Below are 26,248 nucleotides of genomic sequence, written 5' to 3'. Positions count from 1 at the left end.
TATGCATGTACCGATTTAATTTTTTCATCATTGTGATATGGGTGGTGGTATTTTTCATTATATCAAAGTTATTGATTCGAATTTATTTTAGAAAATTGTGTGTGGCTTTTTTCATGGCAGATTACACCTACTTCTTCTACTCATAGTACAGCCCAAGGTTTTATAAAAGGCTTTTTTTGTACAATGCTCTTGTAAGATGCATAAGATTATATGATATTTACTTTTCTCACATATTTATCACGATTTATTTCTATCTAGCTTTGCTTCCAGCTCGGTGAGTATATGCTCACTGCAATAATTCCAATTACTTGTTGTAAATAATTTATTGCACATGAAAATTTTTAACCAACATATTATACAGATCATACAGATTAAGTCGACATAGTGACAATCGAAAATTCTTTTTGGAAAGTTTTTCTTTGGTCTGATGACATGGCTTGGTGGGACGAGGGAGATGAGTAAATGCTAGGTTCTCACCACCGACTGAAGAAAGCGGTGTTTTGGTATTTTTGGATACTCTCTTGGGGTACTTCGAAGCTCACTGGATACTGGAAGTCAGGGTTGGAGTCGCTGAGGCGAGCGTAGTAAGGATCCACCGGTTGCGGCGTCCAGTCGACCGAATTGGTTCGTTCCGGCACGTAAGGAGCTTCGAAGGGGAAGATCAGTGTCTTGGACGTCCGCGTGACGTTCCTCTCTCTCGGCTCCTTCACGTAAGGCAAGTTGTGGCTCCGAGCTGTGAGATCGTTCATCGACAACGATCTGGTAAACCTTTTAGGAGGAGGTTTGTACGGCTTGGTTTCCGGCGGCTCTCTGTCGAAAGGAAACACCAACGTTTTCGAGGAGCGTCTGATGGGCCTTTCCTTTCGCTTCTCTGCGTACTCCATACGATTGGCCGGTTGATGCTCGACGAACTGAAGCGTCCTGGAAATGGTCCTATGAAGCGGCCGCAACTCGTTGGACTTCCTGCCGGCAGGTACGTGGTACGCGTGCCTGGCTTGCACGTCTTGGATGGACAAGCTTCGCCTTCCAGGAGAAGAGGGTTGGTATAGGGGTTCTCTGCCGTACGTCTCTTCGGCAAAGGTCGACTGCCAAGAGTCTCTAAGAGGCGCTTGAAGAATGGCCACAGCGGGCGAAGATGCGGTTAAACCTTGGAGCTGCTGTCTGGGTTGATATTGATACTGCACGGGTGTCTCCCTCCTTCCGTACCTGGGGTCGTGACCAGGGCATATGCCGTGCTTCCTGGCAGCTATCGTGCGAGGAGTGGGTCTCAAATCGTCGATGTGCCTGAACTGCACGCCGCAGTAGCTGCCCTTGCGTATAAGCTCGGCGGTTGTCGTCGGCCTGATCTCCTCCGTGGCAAGGGTTGTCACCAAAGGCCACTCCACTTCTTCGGGATCCCTGTATCTTCCCTGAGCGTGCGCAGCGCAACGGCACGACATGTACGGCAACGAGATGGGAACCTTCTTCACGTAGCATGGTTTCCTAGCGCAAGGATCGGTGCACGGGGTAGGTACGATTCTTGTATCGGTCGTGGGTTGGCTTTCCCTGTACGGAACGAATCTCATATTCCCATGCTCCTGTCTTTGGGCATCGCCTGGGAAGCAGGAGCACTCGAACTCTGAGTTTGACGGCACCCGTCTCCTCTCGATCCTGTTCATGTTTGCAGGGCATTTTGAGTGCAACGTCTCGTATGGTCTGTAAGGAGAGGGACCGTGGGGCTCACACTGGCAGGAGACACCATGGCTTCTGCGATGTTCGTGATGATGATGGTGGTGAGTGCGTTGTGGCATTCCACCGTGCCTCTTCTGGTGCTCCTTCATCCTGAAGTGGCACTTGAACGGAGTCTGGTCGCGACGGTATTCTGGGAACTTTGGTTCGTTGGAACCCAAGCACATGCAGACTCCTGCCTGAACTTCCGGTCCCGCGTGCGGCGGACAGACGCAGTCGTAATCTTCGGCGACCACGTATTTTCCGCACATTGCGGTCTCTCTGTTGACGGAACATTCGCATTTGAGTCTCGAACCTGGATTGCAGCCTTCGTCGGACGGACACAGGCACTGGTACAAAACTTTGCCGGCGGGATCTCCCATTTTGCGCGTATCTTCCGGTGAAGAAGCTCTTTTGATGTTGCAAGCTTTCTTGCAGTGGCGCGTGAGCTCCAAGCTGTCCAATTTGCTGGGTAATCTACCTGGCTCGTGAGCGCAAGGGACGCGGGAGTTCTGCTTGGGCCCTGCCATCTGCGAGGAACAGGTGCAGTTATCTGGGCAAAGACTGGAATAAAGAAGACACTTCTGTAAAACAGTTTCTCGCTCGATGCATGAGCGAAGCATTATAAAGTAGAAATTAGTGTGAAGCAATTTTTGTTGCCACACATCGATGTTAGACTTCAGTATTTGCACAAATGCTAATCTGTCATCACAGTTCAACCTTTTTGTTTGGTGTGAGCCTCATATATTACAATAATGGTGCTCGACAAGTCATATTCAATACCAATAACATAATGCGAATGTACATTTTTTGTGTATCCTCACTTTTTATATAGGTGACCGATGGACATTCAACAATCTGTGAACTTTCTCTGTCCTTTAAATTGAAAAACATCGAATGTAGATCTACATATTCATGTTGATTATAACGAGTATTGTATGTATTTAGAAGACTATACCAATACAAATATCAAGAAAATAGATCAGTGCTTAATATGCAAGATGAAGCTAAAACCAAGCATAGGCATGTCAAAAATGACATTATATTCATTCATTGTATTTAATTTCTGGGCATAATATTTTACCTTCTTAAATGTGATCTTCCTAGGTAAGTAGTAACGATCAGATGATATAAGTAGCAACAACAGCCCCCCCCCTTCCTCGATGGTGTCATAGTATCGTCTAGACGTCGGATTTTAGGTTTTTAACCTATTTTTTCCTTTGCAGGTAAATAAGAAATAATAAGTTATGTCTGCGTATCATTAAAAAACGAAACAACTGATGAAGTTTTATAGTGTCTAAAATAACCTATTTTGCTTGTTAGAACCTATTTTAAGTTTATGCGCCTAAATCAAACGTTTTTTTTTTAGGTTTTTAAGCTTTTCTAGTATTTTTGTATCACACGGGTATTTTCTTGCTTTGGTACCGATAAAGTCAATGATTAACGTGTTTGAAACAAACTTTCTGTCGATTTCTCTTCCTCCAAGTCCATGATGTTTTTCAAAAACAAACCAAAATGTCTGGCGCCACTGTTTCGTTCCGTGATTTGTGGCATTCATGCCTTGCAAAGAAGTAACATTTCAACATTCAAATTTGCACCACTGACTGTTTTTGTTGAAAGATCATGTTAAATACGTAAGATGATCATCACAGAAAAAAGCGAAGTTTGACTGTGGATAACATGAAAAAAAAAAAAAAATGTTATGTATTCAGGGTGGTCACTCTAGAGCCATGATAAAATTCAACTATAATCCCTGGTTTTCAAGGCGAAATTTTCAAAAATTTCAACCTTACGTATTATCGCCTCTCACCACACACACACACACACACCCACCCACACACAAATATATATGAACAGTATAAAGGTTCTGTGAAATTCCAATGTATCCCAAAAATTGAAATTTTGTATTTTAACGATTTCAGTATTTTTCATGAATTTTGAACCATTTGACATTTTTTGGAATCTGTCAGGCTTTCTTTAGCCTAATTTAAGATTTTTAGAGCCTATTTTAGGAACCTAAAATAACTCTTTTTAGAACCTAAAAATCCGCGGTGTACTTATAACCAAGGGGTCCCGGGTTCGACACCCAGTGTAGTCGCATAGTAGTTCGAATCCTATTTTAAACTGTAGTCCCAGTCCCAATTAGCCTACCTGAACATTAAGCGGGCTCAAAACAGACCCGTAGTCAGTCAGGGGTCAGGGTGGGCTGAGCCCTGCCATCAGCCCCTCTTGACATTAGGTAAAACTATTTTGTATAATTTGTTTGCAGTGAAGAGTGAAAATTTAGACAGCTCACAACTTTAAGGATAAATCCACAGAACATGAACAGCAGCTATTACTATTACATTCGCTTATCTTTTTATGAGTTGTAGTCTAAGTAGCTGCAAGTATTTAGAAGATTCTCTAGACTTTGTAAGTTCCTTCATGCGGGAGCTTCTTTATCTGTACCTTCACTGCCGCTGCTGCGACCTCCCGTTTAGACAGAAATATGCGACTTTGATGTCAACGTGCAAATTCCCTTCGCATCTGCATCAAAGGACAACAGCTCTAAAGTTTTGGGAACGCGAAGGGGAGTTTCATTTGCTTGGGCCGGTGTGGAATATACTGTAGGCACTGTGATTGAATATTGTGCGTTCTTTTGTGTGTGATATCCATATCTGTATCATCTAAAGTACTATGAAATGTGTGAGGGATGATTTCAGTATCAGTCAATTAACACTTCAAGAGATGGTTTAAAAGATATAGAAAAATGTAGTATCTGTATGATATTTATAAATTTTATATAAGTTAATGACCCCCCACACACATCTTTATTTAAAACTGTTAAATTTTTGAAAATGGACTAGGTTTACAAAGCCCCCTGATTACCCGTGAGCCCCCCCCCCCCCCCCCCGAAGATCAATTCTAGCTACGGGCCTGGCTGAAAAGACCAAAAGACACTTTGGTAACAAGAGTGTTGCACTTTTCTTAACCCATCCTTGAATACGAGCAATGATCCATTGAAATTGAATCGTTATATCTAAAGTGCAAATGATACAAGATTTCCCTATAAAAGCGTTTCTGGCACAGTTCGTTTACTCGTATCAGCATAAATAATATAACGAACCATATCGTTTCCAGTACAAGTTATTTCCCTGTCTGATGAAATCATGCTACCTAATGCAGTAACAAATTGGCATTGACGAGCTTGCTTCAGCAACGCATTCCATCACAACATCTGCGAATAAATCACGAACGGGAATTCGTCACGAGACACCCAATTAAAGTAGCATGTAATTCGTTTATGACCTGCAGGAATCGGGTGTTTACCGTTAAGCAGAAATTGTGTTTGGTGGCTTATTATTATTACGCAGGTCGCACGGAGACGTGGTGCTGATAACGGGCATCTTTTTTTGGTTTCTTCTCCCACATCTTAATTATTTCGTTCAAGATTAGCGAGCGCAAGGTTTCATTTTTCAGAACCTGCATTTCTTCTGAATACTGAGGTCGGAAATGAAGATCGTTATGAGCAGGGCCCGAATCTTTATGTGACCAAAACATGCGAAATATGTACCTAAATATGTAGAAAAAATTGCCGAAATATGTAAAAATATGTAACTGTACTGAAACATGTAAAAATATCTAAGTATAATAATAAAACATCTAATGTACACATAATATCTAATTTAGCCTATGTTCTGTTCTTTATGGTACTGACATTAAAAATGTATTTACATTGTTTTTCTAAATATTATTACATTTTAAGAAGTTATCTTGAAATAATGAAATTTTAATGTGTTAAATAGCATTGCAAAATTTATAATCTCAAAAATTGATAGCGTGAATGACAACAGAATTGATTAGCCACTTTTGTCTGATATTTTTCACATCGAGAGATGCATTAAAATGTAGAAAAATGTTCCCATTGAATGAACAAAACGGCGAGAAATAAAGTGTACATTTAGTGCGACAATATGTTTGAATGTTTGTCCCACAATTATAGCAGCTTACTCAATGAAACCAGAAATATGGCAAAAATAATGCATTCTATGTAAAAATATGTAATGTAAACTGGAAATATGTAATCAGGCTGAAAATATGTAGCACGAAATTCACTTAATAATAGGGTAGTTGCTAGTATTATTCAAAATAATATTTGATTAATTGGGTAGAATTGTAGTCCTCAAAAAGTTTTCCTAACATTGTAATTTGCCGACACCTGTATTTTTGCTTGGCTACATACGAAGGAAAAACATGTAATTACATGAAAATCCGGGCCCTAGTAATGAGACAGCAATGTGTGTGTTTCCGATACAATACAATATATTATCGAAGACGCACAGCTACAGAGGGAGAGACAAACACGCGCGCGTGCAAAGGAGAAAGGAAGAGGAAGACAGGAGAGAGAGACAGACAGGTTGAGAGAAAGAAACAGGCAGGCAGACGAGGAGGCCAATTATGAGACTGGCTTCTCTCGAGACCATTGAATCTATATAGTGGAACCACAGGCAAGAAAAACCTGCGCAGATCTGCGACTCCTGTGCATCGTACTCCTTATTGCCCGAGTTGAACCGCTGGAGGGGAAGGTGCGCAGACACTTTTGGCCGAAGGTTCTTTTCCTTGTGGTCGCTCTGTACCAGAATTCTCCTGGTCAATAATTATTCATTGACAAGACAATAATTATTTTCTGTCAGGAAAGCTCAACGCATACTTTCGATATTCAACAAACAACAACGAAACGAATAACAATCTTCGCTGCAAAATATTATTAATAAATAATAATAATATCAACCACATGAAAGCATGAGATATGATGTCTGAAGAATTTCTTCTCAACAAAAATTATGAACTTCAGCTCAAACAATTTTCTAATATTATACTTATCATTGTTGTTCATACATCCAAATGTTTGTAAAACAGTTGTAATACTTAATTAACAAATGTACTTACACAGTTTTCGAATAAAGTTCGTTAGTAACTTAGTACAGGCATGCGCACGGGGGACCAGTTGCTTCACTAATATTTTCACTTAGAATTTCAGCGTGGAACGGTTTTATCGCTGTGAATAAACAATGCTATACTGAGTCCCATTTTCGCTTCCGAGGTAAATGACATGTATGTAATTATGCTTAAAATTACAATATATGTACACAGTAATGGGATTTTCTGAGGAGTCCGGACCAACTTTAGATACGCCCCTGTTTTGCACGTATCAATACAGAGTTTGTAAACCGGTGAAAAGAAATGTAGGTTCCCCCTCCCCCCTGACTGAACTTCCATCAAGATTGTCCCCTGCGCACAATATTTCCCTAATGACCAGTACAAACCATGGCAAAAAATGTATGCGTTCTACGTTCGTGATTTGGATAATAAATTTATCCGAACTGACATATCTTGGACATTAGAAGCACAACAGACCACCGCTAGGCCACCATCTACAAATATTTGTCCCTCTGATGTATTTTACGTCACATAAGTTAGGTCACGATGTATGTATTTAAAGTACATGCTTGATAATAATCTTGCTTGTGCGATCAATCGTAATCGTTCTGAAATAATATAAACCCTCGTTAACTAATACAGCACATTGCAATAGTGTATAATAATTTTGAATGTTCAGCAATAATAACACTGCTCTGCAGCAAAAATGAGGTTTTCAAATGAATGAATGTTCCTAAATGGAATTTTCACGCTGAGTTCAACGGTGCAATCAGTATTTTCCTATCACGTCAGGTTTTCGAGAAAATCAGGAATTTGTGTTTCATAAAAGTCCCGTTTATATACCATACATAGGAAGGCATGGAGAGTGTTTAGAGTTAAATTGTGAACGACCCAAACACTTTCTGTTACATATGTGGGAGGTACATGTTGTGTAAACAAAGACTAAAGATAACGCCATTCGCCAAAGAAGCCTACCTTGTATATTTTGGACTTGTGCTTGAAGATGAAAATAAACCATGGTCACCCCAGAAAGTATGTAAGACTTGTGTGGAAGGTTTGAGGTTCTGCATAAACGGTCAAAGAGAAAATTCTATTTTGCTCTGCCAATGGTATGGAGGGAACAATTAAACCATACGGATGACTATTATTTTTGTCAAGTTCAAGTGCAAGGTTTCAGTGCCAAGAACAAAAGTGACATAGTGTATCCACATTTGCGATCTGCAATGAGACCAATCAAACATGACGAAAGTCTACCTATATTCCTTCTCGTCCATCTTCAAGCTGTACATTGCCTCGAAAGGAAGTTGTAAGCGATACAACGGACATCAGTGGATCAGTACAAGTGATAATACCCCACACTTATTTAGTCAGACCGCAGTGAATGACTTGGTACGTGATCTTGCGTTACCAAAGGAAAGTTCTGAACCGTTAGCTTCTGTACTGAAAGACAGACATTTATTGTTGCCTGCCACTAAAATTTCATGTTACAGATCCCGGGAACAAGAAATAGTTTCTTTATTTTCAGAAGAAAGGTATATGATCTTCTGCAATGACATACCGAAACTTGTAACGTGGCTTGGTGTAAAGTATGTAACTTCTGAATGGAGGCTTTTCATAGATTCTTCTGTAACCAGCCTGAAAGGTGTTTTACTGCACAATGGCAATGTTCTTGGATCTGTACCAGTTGCTTATTCTATTACTTTGAAAGAATCATATTTTAAGTTTGCAGTGTGTGAAGCACTCCGAGTATGGGTGGGTTGTATGTGGGGACTTCAAAGTTATCAACCTTTTAATGGGACTACAAATGGGATACACAAAAATGCCCTGTTTCCTGTGCGATTGGAATAGTCGAGACAGACAAAATCACTGGCAAAGGCGGGAGTGGCCAACCAGAGGACCCTTGACACCCGGAACAAAGAATGTTATGTTTCGTGGAACCCACGCAAGTTCTTCTCCCTCCTATACACATTAAATTGAGTATCATGAGCCAGTTTGTACGTGCCCTAGATAAGGACAGTGAGTGTTTTAAGCACATATGTAGTGTTTATCAGAGAATGACCCTAGATAAGCTGAAAGCAGGTGTTTTTACTGAACCTCAGATCAGGAAATTAATGTGCGACCCCAATTTTGAGGATACAATGAGCTAAACAGAAAAGCAAGCCTGGGAGAGCTACAAAGATGTAAAAATCTTCCTAGGAAACAGAAGGAGTCCAGCTTACAAAACCATTCTGAACACCATGTTGGAAAATTTGAGAAAACTAGGTTGTAACATGAGTTTGAAGTTACACTTCCTACATTCTCACATTGACTATTTTCCAGATACCTGTCTTGGATTTTACAGGGAGGAACAGGGTGAACATTTCCATCAGGAAAGAAATGGAAAGAAGAAGTGGTTGGACTGTGAACATGATGGCAGACTACTGAGGGTCCCTGAAGGGAAAGTACTTCTCATGCATATGGAAGAAGTTCAAAAAGACGAAAATTGCTGCCTGTAAAATAAGTGAGGTCACTGTAAATAATATCACTTTGTTGGCAGTTCTTGTGAACAGTAGGTACATTGTGTTTACAATTACATAATTATAATATACACCACGTTTTTAAGCATGGCAATGATCTTGTAGAAGAGTATAAATATATGTCGGTAATGGTTCAATATGTAAATTTTGTTTTCATTTTTTTCAACAATCTGGACGTGATGGAAGAAAACTGCTTACATATTTGGAATCAGCGCCCCAAAATTAGGGAGAAACGACATTCGAAACCAAAACATCAAAATAAAAATTTCAAATTGCAGAGCGGTGTAATTACAGTAAAACGAAATTACGAAATTCTCCGAACAATAAATATTTATTTCAAAGTAAATACAAAAAGGAATAAAGAAGTTTAGTTATTAAAACATAAAAATGACAAATTTCTAGTAACAAAGCAAAACTTTACAAATAACATTAATTTTATCCTGCTTTATATATACCTGAGGCAGATTTTGTTACGTTTGTAGCATTCCAGTAATTTTTACAGAATTTGTTCATTAAAATTTCCTAGATAACTTTAAATTTTGAAATGCAATTCTTGAGATACGTTATGATTTTCTATTCTCCGCTTTCTGATCGTTTCGTGGGGCGCATTTCACTGATATATTTGTACTCGATTCCAGGAATTCTGCTGTCAGGAGCCAGCTTGCGGGTGCTGATGGGTCTGGTTTCGAAGACAGATGTGCTGGTAATCAACGGAGCCTCCTCGATCGGCACAGGTAAGTCATTAGGTTCGTAGCGCCTGGATCGGATCATTCTGGGTCCCGACTTCTGAGGCACGAGCTGCTGCTCCTTCAGCTTATCTAGCTCGCTTCGTATCTTCTCTGCTACCTTGTTGCTTTCACTGACCTTCTGCTGGGACGGTTGCTTCGTGGCGTTTTGCTCAGGGTAGTTTCCTTCGTAAGGGTGTCTCACGCTGCCACTTCCCCTTTGGCAGCTTCCGTCGAGGCTGCCGTGGACTTGGCACTTGCGACCACCGTCTCCGGATATCGTTTTCAAAGCGTTGGCACAACGCTGCTGGGTGTGCCTGTCGCAGACTAGGTGTGCAACGTCGCCTGGTTCATCTGGCCCTTTCGCTTGAAGGCTATTTGAAGCGGGGTGCTTCTGTTCCATGTTGTCTTGCGAGGAAGGTGGAGCCTCGTGCTTGCAGGCGCATGAAGAATGATCAGGTTCGCCTGATTCGTCGACATTTCTATTTCCGCCGCTGTGATCCACCTCGTTCAGCAATTCGTTCATGGCTGGAGATGGTTTGGCGGGCTTCAGACTTTTGCACTCGTTAGATTCTGCTTTGGAGCTTTGTTTTCTCGGCAGTTCTTCCTTCCCGTGAACGTTGAGCGACGAAGGAGGTCTGTACGCAGGAAGCTCCTCTCTCGTTTTGGAACCGCTTTTGAGCTCCTTGGCCGAGATGACTGAGCTGAAGCGTCTTTTCGGAACGTTGGACCTTGGGACGTTCCTCACGGAAGCTACCGACGACGCGACCGACTCTCTGGGTCTCAAAGAGGGACAGTGCTTCCGGCAAGTGCATTGCGAATCATCGTGAACGCGAGGTTTGCTGGTTCGTGGCTTTTGCGCGTCCTGACCTTCTCGAGGTTTTGCCATCTTGCACGTGGAACAATCGCAGATGCCGCCGCGATACGAGAGCCTTGAGCTGATGGAAGCTCTACGCGCCGGAGAACTTGCTTTCAAGATTCTGCAATGGCTGCACACGTACGAGGTAGCAGCCAGCGGCTTCATTCCCGGCTGGCTAGTCTGAGAACGACTTTGCTTGCACGTTCCGAGTTTGGAGGGAGAAGGGCGAACATTTTGCGCGCTTTCTTTGCTCCTAGTTGGCCCTGCCTTTTTTCTCTGTCTCCTTGAGTGCTCATAATCGGCGGTGTCTACGGGTCTTCGATATTCGTTCGCATCTTGACAAGGGTGAGGTTGTTGGTCATCGTATGCTTTAACATTGTCCTCACGAGCAACTTGGTCCTTTGTTGCAAGATGTGGGTGAACGTCGTTCGGAGGAACGTCCTGCGAGCAGCACTCCACGTTATGTTCAGGAGGGTAAGCGGCATTCCCAGGAACTGGTGAATATTGGTGATCTCCGGTAGTAGGCAATATTTGATTTTCAGTAAATTCCTCTCCGTTGCGTGTACGTCGTACGCAATTCGGATCTCCACAGCATGCGTTTTCTCTGGACTCATAATTTCCTGCTTGATCAGGACTAGACACTATTGAGTTTCTTTGCGGTGGGAGCTGTTTGCGCGGTCGTCTGGTACAATTGGGATCATTGCAAGACACGTCGGCTGCATGATCACGATTTCCAACTGCAGCCGAGAAGCCTTCTTTGTACGGATGGGCAGAGGAGTTAGTATTATCATAGTTCTCTACATATTCGTAACGTACCGCTTCGGCAGGACAAGAGGTATCTGCATTTTCCCTAGAGCGGCGATCGTCGCACTTGTCTCTGACGCAGTTCGGATCGTCGCAGGGGATTTGCTCTGAACGTTCGTAGTTGACTTGGATACGAGAGGGTGTCATCGAGTTTTCTGGCGGCTGACGATCCATCTCCTGCCTCCTTATGCAACGAGGAGAATTGCAGCATTCTGCAGATTCCGTTTGGGCAGCGTACCCTCTCCTCTTCACCGCTTGCGGAGGATATCCCAAGTCCGGGCGGTTGCTGATATGCTTCTTGTTTTCGTCGTTGGAGTCCATCGCACCAGCTTCGACGTAATCGCCATGATCCGTCGCTACTTGTTGTCCGTCGTGCGATATCTGTCCGCTTGGACTTTCGGCGCAAACAACTCCCGGTTCTTGATCCCCACCGTCTCCTGGTTCAATCCCCTCCTGGTAGCATTCGGAGCAGCTCTCGAAAGTAACCTTTTTCTCTTGCTGGACGGGATCTCCCGCACCTTCTGGATAATATTCTTCAGGATCCGACTGCTTCGATGGCAGAGGTGATGTCATTGGTCTTCTCGCTGTTCCTGTTTTGCACTTGTGTGTTCCCTCGCGAGTTCTCTCCATGTTTTTAATCTGCAGCTGCTCCCTCGCGAGCTCCATGCTGTCTTTGTGTGTCCACACCGGCTCCTCCTCAAGATTCATTGCGCTGCGATTCTTGTCAATGCGGTACACCTACTCCTGCAAAGAGCATATTTCGATCAAAACAATCTTTGTAGTTCTATTCACAGTATCGTTACTAGTAAAGCTATATTACAATTATGATTAGAAATACTTTATCCATGGCCAAAATTCAGCCTGTGGCTGCTCTACTACTTAACCCGCGAAACTTATACAATCAAACAAACAAAAAATATAATACTGCTATGATAGATACAAGTAATCTATTACATTTATCCCTACTAAATATTTCAGTTACTAACACTATAAAATATATGAAGACAATTATACTCATTCACACAAATTAAAAGTTATCTTTTCTGGTTCAAATAGGCTATGCTTTTTCTTTCGATTTAAACGCACGTATGCTGAATCTAGTCCCTGCTCATCAATATTCTAGTAGATACACATGTTATTTTCATGAGTGTGAGCAGTGAACAATATTGTAAGATTAATCCAAGTTTCATTTTGTGAAACTTCGAACTAGAAGGGATATAAATAAACGACAAGAAATTACTATAATCTTCCTAATTGCCTGGAGCCAGTGGTGCCAAATCATGAAAGTGTGGGATGTAGATCACTACAGAAATTAGCTTCATATAATAAAGTGGCTGTACCTAAGAACTTGTCTGAATTCGTGCTACAAAATTATATGATTTTAGATAGTTCTTGCAACCATTACAAATTAATGATTTCTCACAGACATTACCAAAAAAAATGGAATTTCCAATATTAGAAATTATGTACCTTGCATATTGAACTTCCATGAATAAGAGTTAACTGAATGAATTAATTGCTAGTTGTTGGACGCAAAAATTACCCGTGGATCTGGGACAGCAATTCTAATTGTATGGTGCATTCTGTTAGATCCTAAATGAACTTATGAACATATTATGGGGCATTCCATCGTTACGTGTGTGACATTTTATACACAAAATGTAAGGTTCTAGACTTAATATTGGTTTAAATATTCATAATGAGCTGATTTCATAGAATTATGAAGTACTTTGTGGTGGCTGCTAACAAATTAAAAACACTTGAGGATGATGGGTCAGGATGAATGCATGAAAAGCATTAACAAAAGTGTGTTACGTGTGACTCTTTAAAATGTAACAAATTTTGACTTAATTTGTCTGTGAAGCATATAGGCTGCAGATGTTAGTAACTTTTATTGGTGAAATGTGCAAATTATATGCATTCACAAATATCCAAACCTTAATGCAATTAAAAACAATAATAATTTCCATATTAATTCATTTTGTTATTTACATGGAGTAGGACCACTTTTCGTGGAATGAGATTACACAGGTGCGAGATGACTGCGTGCTACGTTTATTACTGCATTATTTTCAAAAGGTGAGAATTCACTTCATATATTGCATTTTCTTCGAATTATTATTTTCATTTCTATCGGTACTATGTTTTGTGACTCGTGAAGAGACGTCAATTGCGTGTATCCTGACATTGAACGTTTTAATTATCTTTCCCCAAGATCTTACGCTTTGCATTTATAACACCTGTCTGAAATTATTCCAGTTCACTAGGTAACGTAACACAAAAGGCATTTCACAACGTGCAAAAGTTGTTAGTAAAAGTAAAGTAAAGTGCTCCCCTGTGCATAGCACTACGCCATGAAGGCGTATAGGGGGTGTGGGGGTAACGCCCCACACTTTCCTGATCCGGTCGTGAGTGGGGGTGATGTGATCAGCATCACGCCCCTGACCGCCTTTACCCCCCAGGGTTTCCCCCAGGTACCCATGTTATTCGACGCTGGGTGGGCGCCGGGGCCGCTTCCATCGTTAGAAAAGTTCCCGGATTTGAACCGGCCGGGGATCGAACCCGGGACCTTTAGCATGGTAGTCAGACGCGTTACCGACTGAGCCACCGCGGCCACCAAAAGTTGTTAGTTAAGGACAATAAAATTGCAACTCGGAATTATTAACAAAACACCTTTAACATCTTGTATGGAAAAATTAAGTGTAATATGTCCAAATTATTGAACAGCTTTATCAGTATAGACAAAAGTTATAAAATGGAATATACTTGATCATGTTCAAAACTTACCCAAACTTGAAAATATGAAAAGTTGTCCCACAATGACGCGTAATTCAAAGTGTTAACAAAATTTTAGTGTACAACTGGAATTGATCTCAAACAAAATTCGTCAGCACATTCAATGTAACGGGGAATAGTACCGGATTGCTTAGAAACAGCCTTTGCATCCCAACAAAGACATTAGTTTCGTATTGTTATGATTAGAGCCAGGAAGTTTGGCAAAATGCCTCTTTTTATCTACTGCATATATTGATAAAAATTTTCCGGATATACGTTTTTTATGTTGTTTCGAATGTTTTAGAAGCCTTTTCATTTTGCCTATTTTGCCTATTTGGGACCCCACTGCCTATTTTTAATTATAATGCCTTTTTTGCCTTTTTCAATGAAATTTGACAATTTCTTTAAAAAAATGTGTAGGATAAATTATTTTCTCCCAAAAACGTTGTTGGCATTTATTTTTCTTCCGTTTATTATGTGAATAATTTTCGCCTTATTTAAGTAATATTGAACTCACGCATGTTTCAACATTGCTGAAGGAGAAAAGTGTGAGAAAAAAGTATTTCATGCTCAGTTAGGATATTGCCTTTCGGTTAACATTTCCTTGTGCACGATTGACTTCTGAAGTGGACAGGTTGATTTCGAACACAAAGAAGATATTTCTGGAATCTCCCTCTCGAACCCGAAAATTTCAGGAAGTTGCGCCTGAGCTTAGTTTACTTCCGCAATCAGTCTTGACGAGATGGAGAACCTGGATATCAGCAGCTATATACGTATTATGCTAACAACCTTCAGTGAGGTGATCGATTCTCTTCCAGAAAATGAAGCGGCTTCAATTCGTGAAGTGAAAAAACTCCTGTGCTATTCAGAACTGAAGAATGAACTGTCCTTTATTTTTGCACATTATGATGCATTGCCAGAGACAATTTCAAAGCTAGAGAAAAGAGGTGAGACTCTTTTAGCATCCATGAAAATCTTCGAGAATCTATGCAGCAGATGATGGAAGTGCCAGGAGAAAAGCGGTCAGCTGTTGCGGAAAAGTGCAAACGGGTAGTAAGTGCAAATGAGGACTTGAAACAATTCAAAACAATTTGTGATATTCTTAAAGGTGAAAATTCTGTTACCGAAATGAGTCCAGCTACATTAGCTTGTTTTGTGTATGCTCCAATAACTTCTGTCGAAGTAGAAAGATCATTTTCTATTATGAAAAACATTCTCTCTGACAGACGACTATCAATGAATGTTGACAACTTAAAAAAAAAAAAAAAAACACCTTGTAGTTATGTGCAATCAAGACGGAGAAAATTGAAATGCTCTTCCCAATGTAGATTTTAACATTTTGCCAGAAATTATAGATAAAAGTAAGCGACTTCCAAATGTGCCTTTTTTCGGTTTATTTTGCCTTTTTTTCATTTTTAGTGCCTATTTCCCACATTATAAATGCCTTTTTGCCTGCCTATTTTCACGAAAATAAATGCCTGAACTTCCGGGCTCTAGTTATGATCATCCACTTCAGTTTCCGAACGCGTCTAGCGGTAGATTCACGATCTTGCCATGGCCATAGATGTGCCTTTGGAAGTGTTTCTTTAGCAGTTTCATCTATTCATCCTCATCGTCGCGACGATTAGTCCAAAGAGGAATAAAGGCGACGTAAAATATTAAAAAAACACGCATTGGTATGGTACACGAATTATGATTAAAAAGTTAGTGCATTGTGTGGTAGTCGATTCTCTACTACTTCAGCTATATTATGCCACCCCGATGGCGCAGTGGTAGCGTCGTCGCCTTGCAATCAAGGGGTCCCTGGTTTGATACCTGGTGGAGGCACATAGTAGTTCGGATCCCACTCTAAACTGAAGATCCAGTCCCGATTAGCCTTACTGTGCATAAAGTGGACACCAACTCCTTCAGCTATGAACGTGGAAACGGACTAATCTTGGCCCGTGTTCGATACCCGGTGGAGGCACATTACACCGTGGTTAAGATCCCACTTTAAGCTGTAGGTCCAGTCCCGATTAGCCTTTCTGTGCCTAAAGTGGACTTAAAACAGCAATTCAACAGTTCAACGGACCCAATCTTCGGAATGCTCTGTATCAGTGGCGAACATTCCCTTCGAGAGAGGTGTAGCGGAAGCATCAAAACACACACGCACACGTGTGCCCTTCATGTGTCAAGTATAAATGTATGTACATATACACATATGCATAATGCTCTATCTTTCTTTTCACACTCACTATGTTGACAAAAATGTTCAATACCACCTGACCTTCCATTGTTTGATTGATTGATTGAATTAAAATTATTGGGTCCGTCAACACACTAGGCCACTTTGCACCATTCAATGTATACGGGGAAATATCCACTTTTCTAAAATTCTTACTTAAAATTTTAAAAGTAGTGGTGTTAAAAGCCCGTTGGGAAAAATTAAAAGTGCAAGGTTGTAAAAGAACCTGCACAAGACAAACACATCACATTAAAAAGTACGAATAAACTGAAAACTTCCTCACAGACAATGGAAGAGACCAGCTCTGCTCAAAAAGCTAAAAACAAAGAATAGCGCGCCCTGCCCCTGGGTATATGAGTTCGCCACAGATGGGTATTATTTTAAAATTTAGAATATTGACTTTAAATCTCCGTGTAATGAAGAAGCAATACTTATCTGTGGACTTACTATACTTTCAACGTTATATCGTTCATTTATATTGAATAAAATAGATAAACTTGGAAAATAAAAGAGCTGCTACGATACAATATAAAAGAAGGGAATATCTCGCCACTGAAGTCCCCGGGTTCGAGTCTCGGCCTGAGTGTTAATTGAGAGTGTCCCTTGACCAATTTCATTCTAATTGTCGCGATTAGCTGAAAGTTTTGGAAAAGCGACGCTAAAAAACGAAAATACTAATACAAAAGGAACGACTAATGAAGAATTTAAATCAGCCAGCAAAGAAAATGTATTAAAATAATTTAGATCGGATAAGGCATAAGGATAAATATTTCATCTGTAGACACAAAAAATAATTTTGTTGTGAATTTTATTTTTACACACGTGAAATTCAAATATACAGACAAAGCTAAATTACTGACCTAATCGGAATTGGCAAATATTATTTCAATTGGCGGTATAAATATTTTGTATAAACGTTGACACTGTTGTATAGATCAATAAAAGTATCCTTGTATATATTGTGCAAAGACTATTTTTCTCATCAAAATATGTCAATTCATTGAACAAGCTGTGCGTCTTATTTGTTGTTTTCATTTTAGTGTGGAGCTCATTTAACTAAACGGACGGCCACGAAATTAGGCGGGTGGCAGAATTTCGCGGTGTTGCCACGTCGGAGCACAGCGCCTTGTGTTCCAAGGTGTAAGAGATTCAAAAATATATTTGTACAGTTGGTCTTTGTAATCCATGTGATAAAAACTGACAGTATTTGGCCGAAAGGTCAGGGATGACACAAAAGTGCCCTGAGAGAGGTCGGTCTGACGCTCAAACTAGGCAACGCAGCCCGGTTGACGTTGCCACCCAGTGCGCGGGAACCAGAGACTTTCGTCCCGTTCTCGCTTTGCTTTTCTCATATGTGGCACCAGCGCAATTCTGCCCAGCCGCCTATATTCATGGCGGTGCGTCCTGACATATAGTGTGCTGCTTGGTCTTCCTCTGATAGACTCTTTCCTTAATTTTCTGTTTTACTGTGGTAAAGGTAAGGTAAAACAACGGAAGTTGCCGGCCTAGAGAAGTTGATTTATGTTCCTGTTGCGCACAGACTAATGAACTTCCTCTCTTAAACTCACAAACGCGATGCTGTTGCGAACGACTTCAATGTACAAAATCGGCACATTCGAAGATATGGTCTGGCTTTTATCATCTGCATGTACGAAACGGGAGTTGCTTTTCTTTGCTATGATTGCGTAGTAGTAAATGTTCCAAAATATTAAATTTTAAAGTTCTGTATTGTGCACTGTTGAAGTGTATTACTTGCGGGCAATTTCCCATGATATTTTTTTAGTGAATTACCATAGTGTGTGTCTTTCCTGTCTTCGTACGTAACAAAGAACTGAATAAAACTTAAATATCTGTTGCCTCTCTGAATGAGCGCAGTGAGCTAGAAACCCAAAGTTTTGGTTTCGAACTCTCCGTTGGTTCTGTATGTGTCTCTTTCTGCGTTCCCCTTTATCCATTTCATTTCATCGCCATCATCCATTTCATCATTCAAGGGTCCCGGGTTCGAATCCCGGTCGGGCTTGGTTGTTTGTGAATGTCCATTCATCAATTTCATCATTTCATCACTCATCCCCATCTTCGCAAATTAGCCAAGAGGCACAAAACGCGAAGTAAAATAAACTAACTCAATCAATCAATCAATCATTTCATCATTCATCCTCATCATCGCGATTAGCCAAATGTGGCAAAAGTAAAAACTAAAAAGTATTAAAGTATTTTAATGAAACCTGATGTTTATCTAATTATACATATCTAGTATATTCTCAATCATTCTGCAAAACATGTTATCTCATTTGTTGCATCAGCTCATAATTGAATCTCATTGTTACGATTGCCCAAAGGAAGTTATAAAGCGAAGATAATAATACCCAAAAAGACAAGAATTACTTATATGGAGTACAAAATTGTATATGCATAAGCTTAAATAATATTGTACAGTCATGGACATTTCTGGGTTTTATCAATCCCATTGGATGTTAATGGGATTGTTACAATCCATAACCGTACGTGACTGTACTTGCTATTTAAGCTTTCGTTCCCTTCAAAGAATTTGAAGAATCTGAGTGGAATTTTACTGAGATGTACAAGGGGCGACGAACAAAATTATAACTTTCGAAGCATGAACATAGTAATGAAATAAAATGCATTGTATCAACGATGTTCTGAAATGTATACGAAGAAATGTCACAAAGTTAATGAATAAGAAGTTAACAGTTGAGATTTCAAAGATCAATATAACTTTCTTGTCCATGAATTCCGAAATGCGTGAACGTATTTTTAAACACCACATATTACTTGAATGGCTCCAGACATAATACTTCTGCCAAACATGCTAAACTGATTTCTAATTTGCGTGAGTAATGTTAAGGTTGCAAAGCTCATACTAATCTAACGTATATTGCTGTAGTAAATAATTTTTTTCCAGTTGAAAAATTTACAGAGTAAATATTTTGATACCATTGCTTTCACAAGTATAAATACCTATAAAGTACACAGTAGGAATAAAAATTATAATTACCTGAAGTGTTAGTATTCTGTCAACTTAATGTCTTCAACTGCAGAGCATTTATTTTCATGTCTTCTCTCATTGGTGCAAACACTCATTAAACGATTAATACACTTTCTTCGTTGACGATGCGAGAAAGTAGACTCAATGTGAAATTTCTGTGTACTTTCCAACATTATCGTAAAAGCTAAATGACGAGTTTATTTCGGACAAGTAGGTGCTTGACTTGTAAAAATCATGTAATTCCCTCATGAATATCCAACGAATGAACATAACTTTTTTACGTCTATTTTTCTGCAACATCAAAATAATAATCGAACCAATTCCAGTGACGTGCGGTGACGTCGACACTTGGGGTAGCAATGAGTGGCGTGCCCAACGGGTCATAACGCCCCCCCCCCCCTTTAGGGCCCAGTATTCCTAAAAGAAGAACGTCAAATACAGGAAAAATTGCAAAGTTAGGAATGACTACAAAAAATTGTATACATAACTTCCACCCACTTTCGAAAATCAAAGACGATTTGATTTGACTACTGAGCCAGAGATGCTGGGTTTGAATCTTGGCTTGGCAAAGGGTGATCTTTGTGTGTCCCTTGCCCTTCATCAATTTTATCATATCGTCTTCGCGATTATCCAAAAATGGCAGAAAGCGAAGTAAAATAAACCAAATCAAACAATCAATGAATGAATGATTTTATTTGATTCGCTTTTTTATACATTTGGTTAATCGCGAAGATGATACGACAAAATTAATGAAGGGACAAACACAAAGAACACCCATGTCCAGGTAGGGGCTCGAACCGGGAACTCCTGGTGTTGTAGTGCGCTGTGGTAACCACTCCCCCACGGTTGGTTGATTTGATGGTTGATTTGACGTTTTAAGTCCACTTTATACACAGAAAGGCTAATCGGGATTAGACCTATAGTTTAATGTGGGATCCGAACCACTATATGCCTCCATCGGGTACAGATCCGGGACCACTTCCACTCCCCCACGGAGGTCGGCCGACAACAAACATGTGAGGAAGGCGCTAACCATTCGGATACGTGGGTATCGGTAAAGCAAACTGCATTTCTCCTGAGTAGTAATTTTCAATTGAATTTTTGAAATACCATCTTTATATATGATTAACGTTTTTTCAAAAATTTTGCATTGCTTGATTTCCATAATTTCCCCATCTCACGATCTCGTTACTGAAGGATCCGGGCTCGAGCCCTGGCCTTTGCATGAGTGTTTATTTGCAACCACTCTTCACCCGTTTAATTTAATCAACGTTCATCGTCATGGCAGAAATGAGGTAAAGCGATGGCAGAGAGAAGAAAATACAAATAATTTCCTCCCAGTGCATCTGCAGGGCACTGTGAAATCAGGGGCCTAGAATTCTCTGTTTATGATTGTCCCTCACGGCTTTCCAAGCTCTTAGCTACTTATTCCGATTAAATCTATACAGCTAGAAAAAGCGATGGGTAACAAAACACAACTTTAAACAAACCATTTTTCTACTTTCTTCAATGATATTCATTTGGCTCTTTGAGTTCTGGGATACATTTTTCATTTCTAATTTTCTCATTATTCACTGCAGGCAGAGTATAATACATAAGAACAAGAATGCACGCTCGTCACGAATTCCTGCCTGAATTGTTCTTTGTGAGGTCCGTTCATCAGTTTCATCATATCATCACTCATCCTCATTTTCGCGATAACCAAATGGGGCAGAAAAGCGAAGTAAAATAAACCAAACCAACAACAAGAATTAGAACGCGCGTTCACTTGCCCAAATAAGTACATCCGTATTTATGATTGTTTAGCTTATCCATTTTTTTATTGGAGGCCAAGAGATTAGTATGTTTAAATAAAACTCTACTAAAACGAGAGCAAGAGAGAGCGTGAGCAAATATTTGTTATTTAATCATTGTAGGTATATTCCATATTTTTAAAAAAGGCATAAAATTTTGTCTGCACATAAGACGTTCCAATTGCATAAATGATAAAAGTACATCCCATATTATACATACATATTGTACAACGTGTAAAATGTAGTGTAAATACAGAGGACAGAAGTACTGCAGAAAAAAATTTCCCTTAGTTCTTTAGAGGATTTACAAAGGATGCGAAGGGAATCCAATCCCCTATCTGTCCTATAGGAGATAGACTGGAGGACCTGAAAGCACGGGCTTTCAACCATTGGAGCGGGGGCCAGGGGGCAAGGGAGGTAGAGGCAGAAATATTCCCTTTCCCTTCGAAAACCCGTTTCTACCTGGAACTGTGAGGCGGAGAAAGAGCGAGCTAGGCCGCTGAACGCACCGAGGGACGAGAAGCGCGTGAAAGAAAATGTTGCATATGAACTGTGGCTTCAACTAAACAATAAATATTGTGATTTGAAAATAATTAGAGATTTGAGATTGATTGATCTATCTCTGCTAGACTAGCTACTCCTTAGTGCACGTCACTGACCAATTCACGACTCCTGTCGTTTTTCTATCCTTAATTATATTCAAAGGCAGGATTACTACACAAGCTGATTGAACATACCTACAAATGCTCTTTTAGGCCTGTTGCATAATCATGTTACGATGTCATACAATTGAAAAATGTTCGTAAATGCATTAATACGCTCATTAATGGAACTTTCAGACAGAATCGAAGCAAAGCAACAAGCGGGTTTCACACCGAAGTGACAAACAAAACGTCCCGATCCAGTCTGTAGAAAAACATTCACTACGCATGCGCTGCCAATTCGAAGAAAACAGTTCATTCCGAGCTGCACCTGCAGCTTGTCGTATCACTTCAGTACCAAAGGTTGCATTTATTGCTGAAGATCCGTTCCAAGTAACAAGTGTGGCTTGTTTCTTGTCGCTTTTGGTCTGAAAGCTGCCTAAAGCCGTGTAGTTCTCTTCTCTTTCAGAACTCATTGGCACAGTGTATAACCCACCCGATAGCGTAGTTACTATCGCTGTTGCTTGTAATCAACAGTTCTCAGGTTCGAGTCCCAGTGCGGGCATATTATATAGTACCAGATCCCTCCTGCCACAGGTTCATTTTCTATTAGCGTATCTGAACATAATTTGAACTTATTAATTTTTAACAAAAATTCGAAGTCAAAAAATGAAATTAGCATATTGACGTCAGTTTTCAAAAGTATGTAACAACACAGAAGACAAACATTTTCTCGAAAAAGGAATGTATATACCGACTGTAATGTAATTTCATCTCTCTTCTCTCTCCTCTCCTCCCTCCCCTCCCCTCACTCCATCCATCAGCATCCTTGCCCCCGTCCTTCCCCGATGGCGTAGTGGTAACGTACATAGTGTAGGTACATAGTGGTTCGGCACACACCACTTTAAACTGTAGGTCCAGTCCCGATTAACATATCTGTGCATAGAGTGAACTTCAAATACAAACCCAAAGCATGAGTATTATAATCAAGGGTCCACGTTTCGATCTCCAGTGAAGGGACATAGTGATTCGAATCCCACTTTAAACTGTATGTGCAGTCCTTATTAGCCGATCAACGCATAAAGTGGACTTAAAACTCAAACTGAGATAAATTCTGTCTTCCTCCCCCTGGTTGAACACATTAGTAAGCATATGTATTGGAATTTACATTGCATTTACAAAGTAGACATAAACCCTGTTGAAGGAGGTGTGATCTATTTTTTTTTTCTAATTATCATGTTTACACTTTTATCTCAAGATACCCAAAGATAACGAAAACTCTTCAGCAGAATCACGTGTCAATGAAGCACTCTTACTCAAGAAGGAATCTTAGGTAAAAGGCTGTTTGTTAATTTTGCTGAGTTTATGGTGTATTAACACGTTGAAGTTTAATAATACAAGTTTATAGGATAAGAAATTAACCATTTTCCACAGGCCCATTATCCATATTTTCAAACTGTAGCTTCGGTTCAGTTTATTCGTTGAGTGCAAACGGAGTACAATGAAAGACGATTACACGTTGCAAAACTCCATGCTTCTATTTTAGTTACCAATTAGATCTAAATGTTGACCTCAAAGCATGACCCCGATGGCGTCGTTGTAACGTCGTTGCCTTGTAATCAAGGGGTTCGAGACCCGGTGGAGGTACATAGTGGTTCGGCACACACCACTTTAAACTGTATGTCCAGTCCCGATTAACATATCTGTGCATAGAGTGAACTTCAAATGCAAACCCAAAGCATGAGTATTGTTTTGAAGTGTTTCACTTTCATGGGCATTCGAAAGAGGCCAGTGTTGGGGGTGTCCCCTCTTTGAAGACGTGTCGCTTCAATCTAAACGCTCCCTATAATGAAATCCCTCAAAATAGACATCTAAAAAACTAACAGTAATTCTTCAATGATTGTATCGGTAACCGTCACTGTTTCTGTCACATGTAATACCATGACGAATGTAACACTGTGACCGCCATCACACAAAGGACGAAGATGAACGTTACGCCATCTTCAGAGCTAACCTGCATGCAATATACCGAAAGGTCACACTCGGCAGATTCACATGTGGAAGAGGCGCACACAACCTTTTCACACGTAAAGAAATATGCTTCCAGGCCTTTAGAGCAGAGTAACACCTTCTTTCATTGCAAGCTTCCCTATTTGACGTTCTCCGTCAGTCACTAGCTAAAAAAAATAATGAAATCGCGAAATGTTCTTGAAAAAGATGCATCGACAAGTTGGGCGAATTGAAGAATTTTTGGCCATTAAAGAAACAAACGTTCTTATTTATATTATTATTTGTAGGATAAATATGACTACTTGCAAAGATTTAAGTGTTGACCACACTTTCTTCAATATTATCATACAGACTAAATCAGAGAATAACATAAAATGCAAGCAGAGGGGGCAGTTGGCCCGCACTTATTCTCCCCGCACTAAATTAAACTTCCCTTGCCCCCAGATTTGGCATCCTATCGTCAACACTAAAAAGAGGGAATTTTAGTTATCATACTATGATATAAAGTCTTACACTTATACTAATATAAAATTGTTAAAATAAAACGATAAAACTACTAACATATCAATACATATCTGTTTATGTTTGTGTATCAATAAGCTTTATTGTGTTTGTTAGGTTCACTGATATTACGAAATAATTACGTTTATATTTTTGTATATGTATTCAATATCTATCACAACGAACTTAGCACAATCAAAAGGTCATGTAGGTTAGTTTCCTTGATAAGTTGGTAGATGGAAAACAGAAAGTGTGAATAATCAGTACATTTTACACCAGAAATATTCCATACATGTACATTCGGAATCTTGCAAAAATCTTCATTTCTCGATGTAAATATTAGAAACCGAACCATTATTTTCATATTGCATTACGTACTTGTGCATCTTTACCAACTGTGTGATGCAAGAGCAATTCCAAAAGATTGCACTCAGCCACGTTCTCTGCACGCCCTTTTAAGGACGAGGCAATGGTTTTGTGGGAAACTTACAACTCTTAACAATTTCAAAGCCATATTTGCTATTGATCTTTTTACGAAACGTAAACTCTAATATGAGCTACTTTTGTATTGGAATAACTTGAATTTTCCAAACGAAAATGCCTTATATTCACTGCTTCAAAATTTATTGTATGAACACATTTCAATAGTGTTTGATATATACACCCCATGATCAGCAATGTATTTCAAACAATCTTTTATCATAACTAATTCGGTTCTTTAAAAAATATATTATCATATTCAGAAATTGCTTATCAAATTTTAGTACAATTGGAAATTTAAAGATGGTCATTTAATGCTCTTTAACAGCTTTGAATATGCTTGTGGTTACAAAGTGAAATCACACAAGCAATTTCGTACTTACTTTAAAAATACTTTTATTCTGATAAAAATCTTTCTTTTTATAAGCATTTCACTTCACTTGATGCTAGGCAATTCATTATTTTTTCTGTCCATGCTTATACATTACTTTTAATGTGAATATGAAAGTACTAGTTAGCTTTCTGAACATTGAAATTCAAGTCATTTATAATGTGAACTGTTCATTCTCGCGAAGTATATTTTTCCCCTTGTACTTCGCAATTTGTTACATGAAGTTGAGCATGTTGAATCTTGATTTAGCTTGATTACGCATTTCTCAAATGGAATCTATTAATCTATCACTTAAATAAAAATAAATTGATCTCGCATTTAACAATGTTTGAGTTATAAGTTTACGTTTTTCTTATTTTGCAATGGGAAATAATTTCCAATAATGACGAGGAATCGCCGATCTTAAATCTAGATCAACATTGAGTTTATTAAAAGCAGTTTTCAATAACCGTTTAGGAAAAATTGTTACAAATTTAGCTTGTTATTACAGCTATTGTTGCAGTGTCAGACATTATGAAATTCAACGAATCATTTTTAAATTCTTCTTGTGCCACTAATAAGTTACACTTACTATTCTAATGTTAAAATTCATTAAGATTAAGAATCATAAAATTAAATTTCTAAGTATTTTTGTCTAATCTACTTAGAATATAGTGACATGTGAACGAACAAACAAACAGAACTAGGCCTACCTTTCGCCTTGTTGTAACTTGGATTTCCAGAGCTGCCTGTTCAAGAAAGCATTACGCATATACGATTGTCGGTGCTGTCCTTCATACAATGCCAGATCACTTGCCATCTCCCTCAAAGGGTAAAAAATCACTGTAAATTTTGTAAAATCGAAAGGAACTTCATATTGATAACGCGAGGTAGCTATACCAAGCGTTTGTTAATG

General features: G+C 39.6%; 2 protein-coding genes across 2 annotated transcripts; both read right to left on the bottom strand.

Moving 5' to 3' along the window:
• Nucleotides 1-321: 321 nt before the first annotated feature.
• LOC146001722 (uncharacterized) lies at nt 322-26,248 on the bottom strand. Its single transcript, XM_083139407.1, has 2 exons — nt 26,046-26,248; nt 322-2,271 (listed from the first exon to the last, which is right to left on the bottom strand). The coding sequence occupies exons 1-2, from the start codon at nt 26,150-26,152 to the stop codon at nt 474-476; spliced, it is 1,905 nt and encodes a 634-aa protein (XP_082995533.1). The 5' UTR covers nt 26,153-26,248; the 3' UTR covers nt 322-473.
• Nucleotides 9,461-14,449, bottom strand: LOC146001293 (uncharacterized). Its single transcript, XM_083138600.1, has 2 exons — nt 14,319-14,449; nt 9,461-12,275 (listed from the first exon to the last, which is right to left on the bottom strand). The coding sequence occupies exon 2, from the start codon at nt 12,237-12,239 to the stop codon at nt 9,717-9,719; it is 2,523 nt and encodes an 840-aa protein (XP_082994726.1). The 5' UTR covers nt 12,240-12,275; nt 14,319-14,449; the 3' UTR covers nt 9,461-9,716.

The sequence above is a fragment of the Lepisma saccharinum genome, chromosome 17 (genome assembly GCF_977018435.1).
Source record: "Lepisma saccharinum chromosome 17, izLepSacc3.1, whole genome shotgun sequence".
Taxonomy (NCBI): Eukaryota; Metazoa; Arthropoda; class Insecta; order Zygentoma; family Lepismatidae; genus Lepisma; species Lepisma saccharinum.
This window is presented reverse-complemented; position numbering and strand designations above follow the sequence as displayed.

Bases quoted from the DNA above. Each gene is read 5' to 3' on its own strand.
- LOC146001293 (XM_083138600.1), bottom strand. From the start codon at position 12,239: ATGAATCTTGAGGAGGAGCCGGTGTGGACACACAAAGACAGCATGGAG.
- LOC146001722 (XM_083139407.1), bottom strand. From the start codon at position 26,152: ATGGCAAGTGATCTGGCATTGTATGAAGGACAGCACCGACAATCGTAT. The intron at 2,272-26,045 runs GTAGGCCTAGTT...TCTTTATTCCAG, and splicing joins AAGTTACAACAAGGCGAAAG to TCTTTGCCCAGATAACTGCA.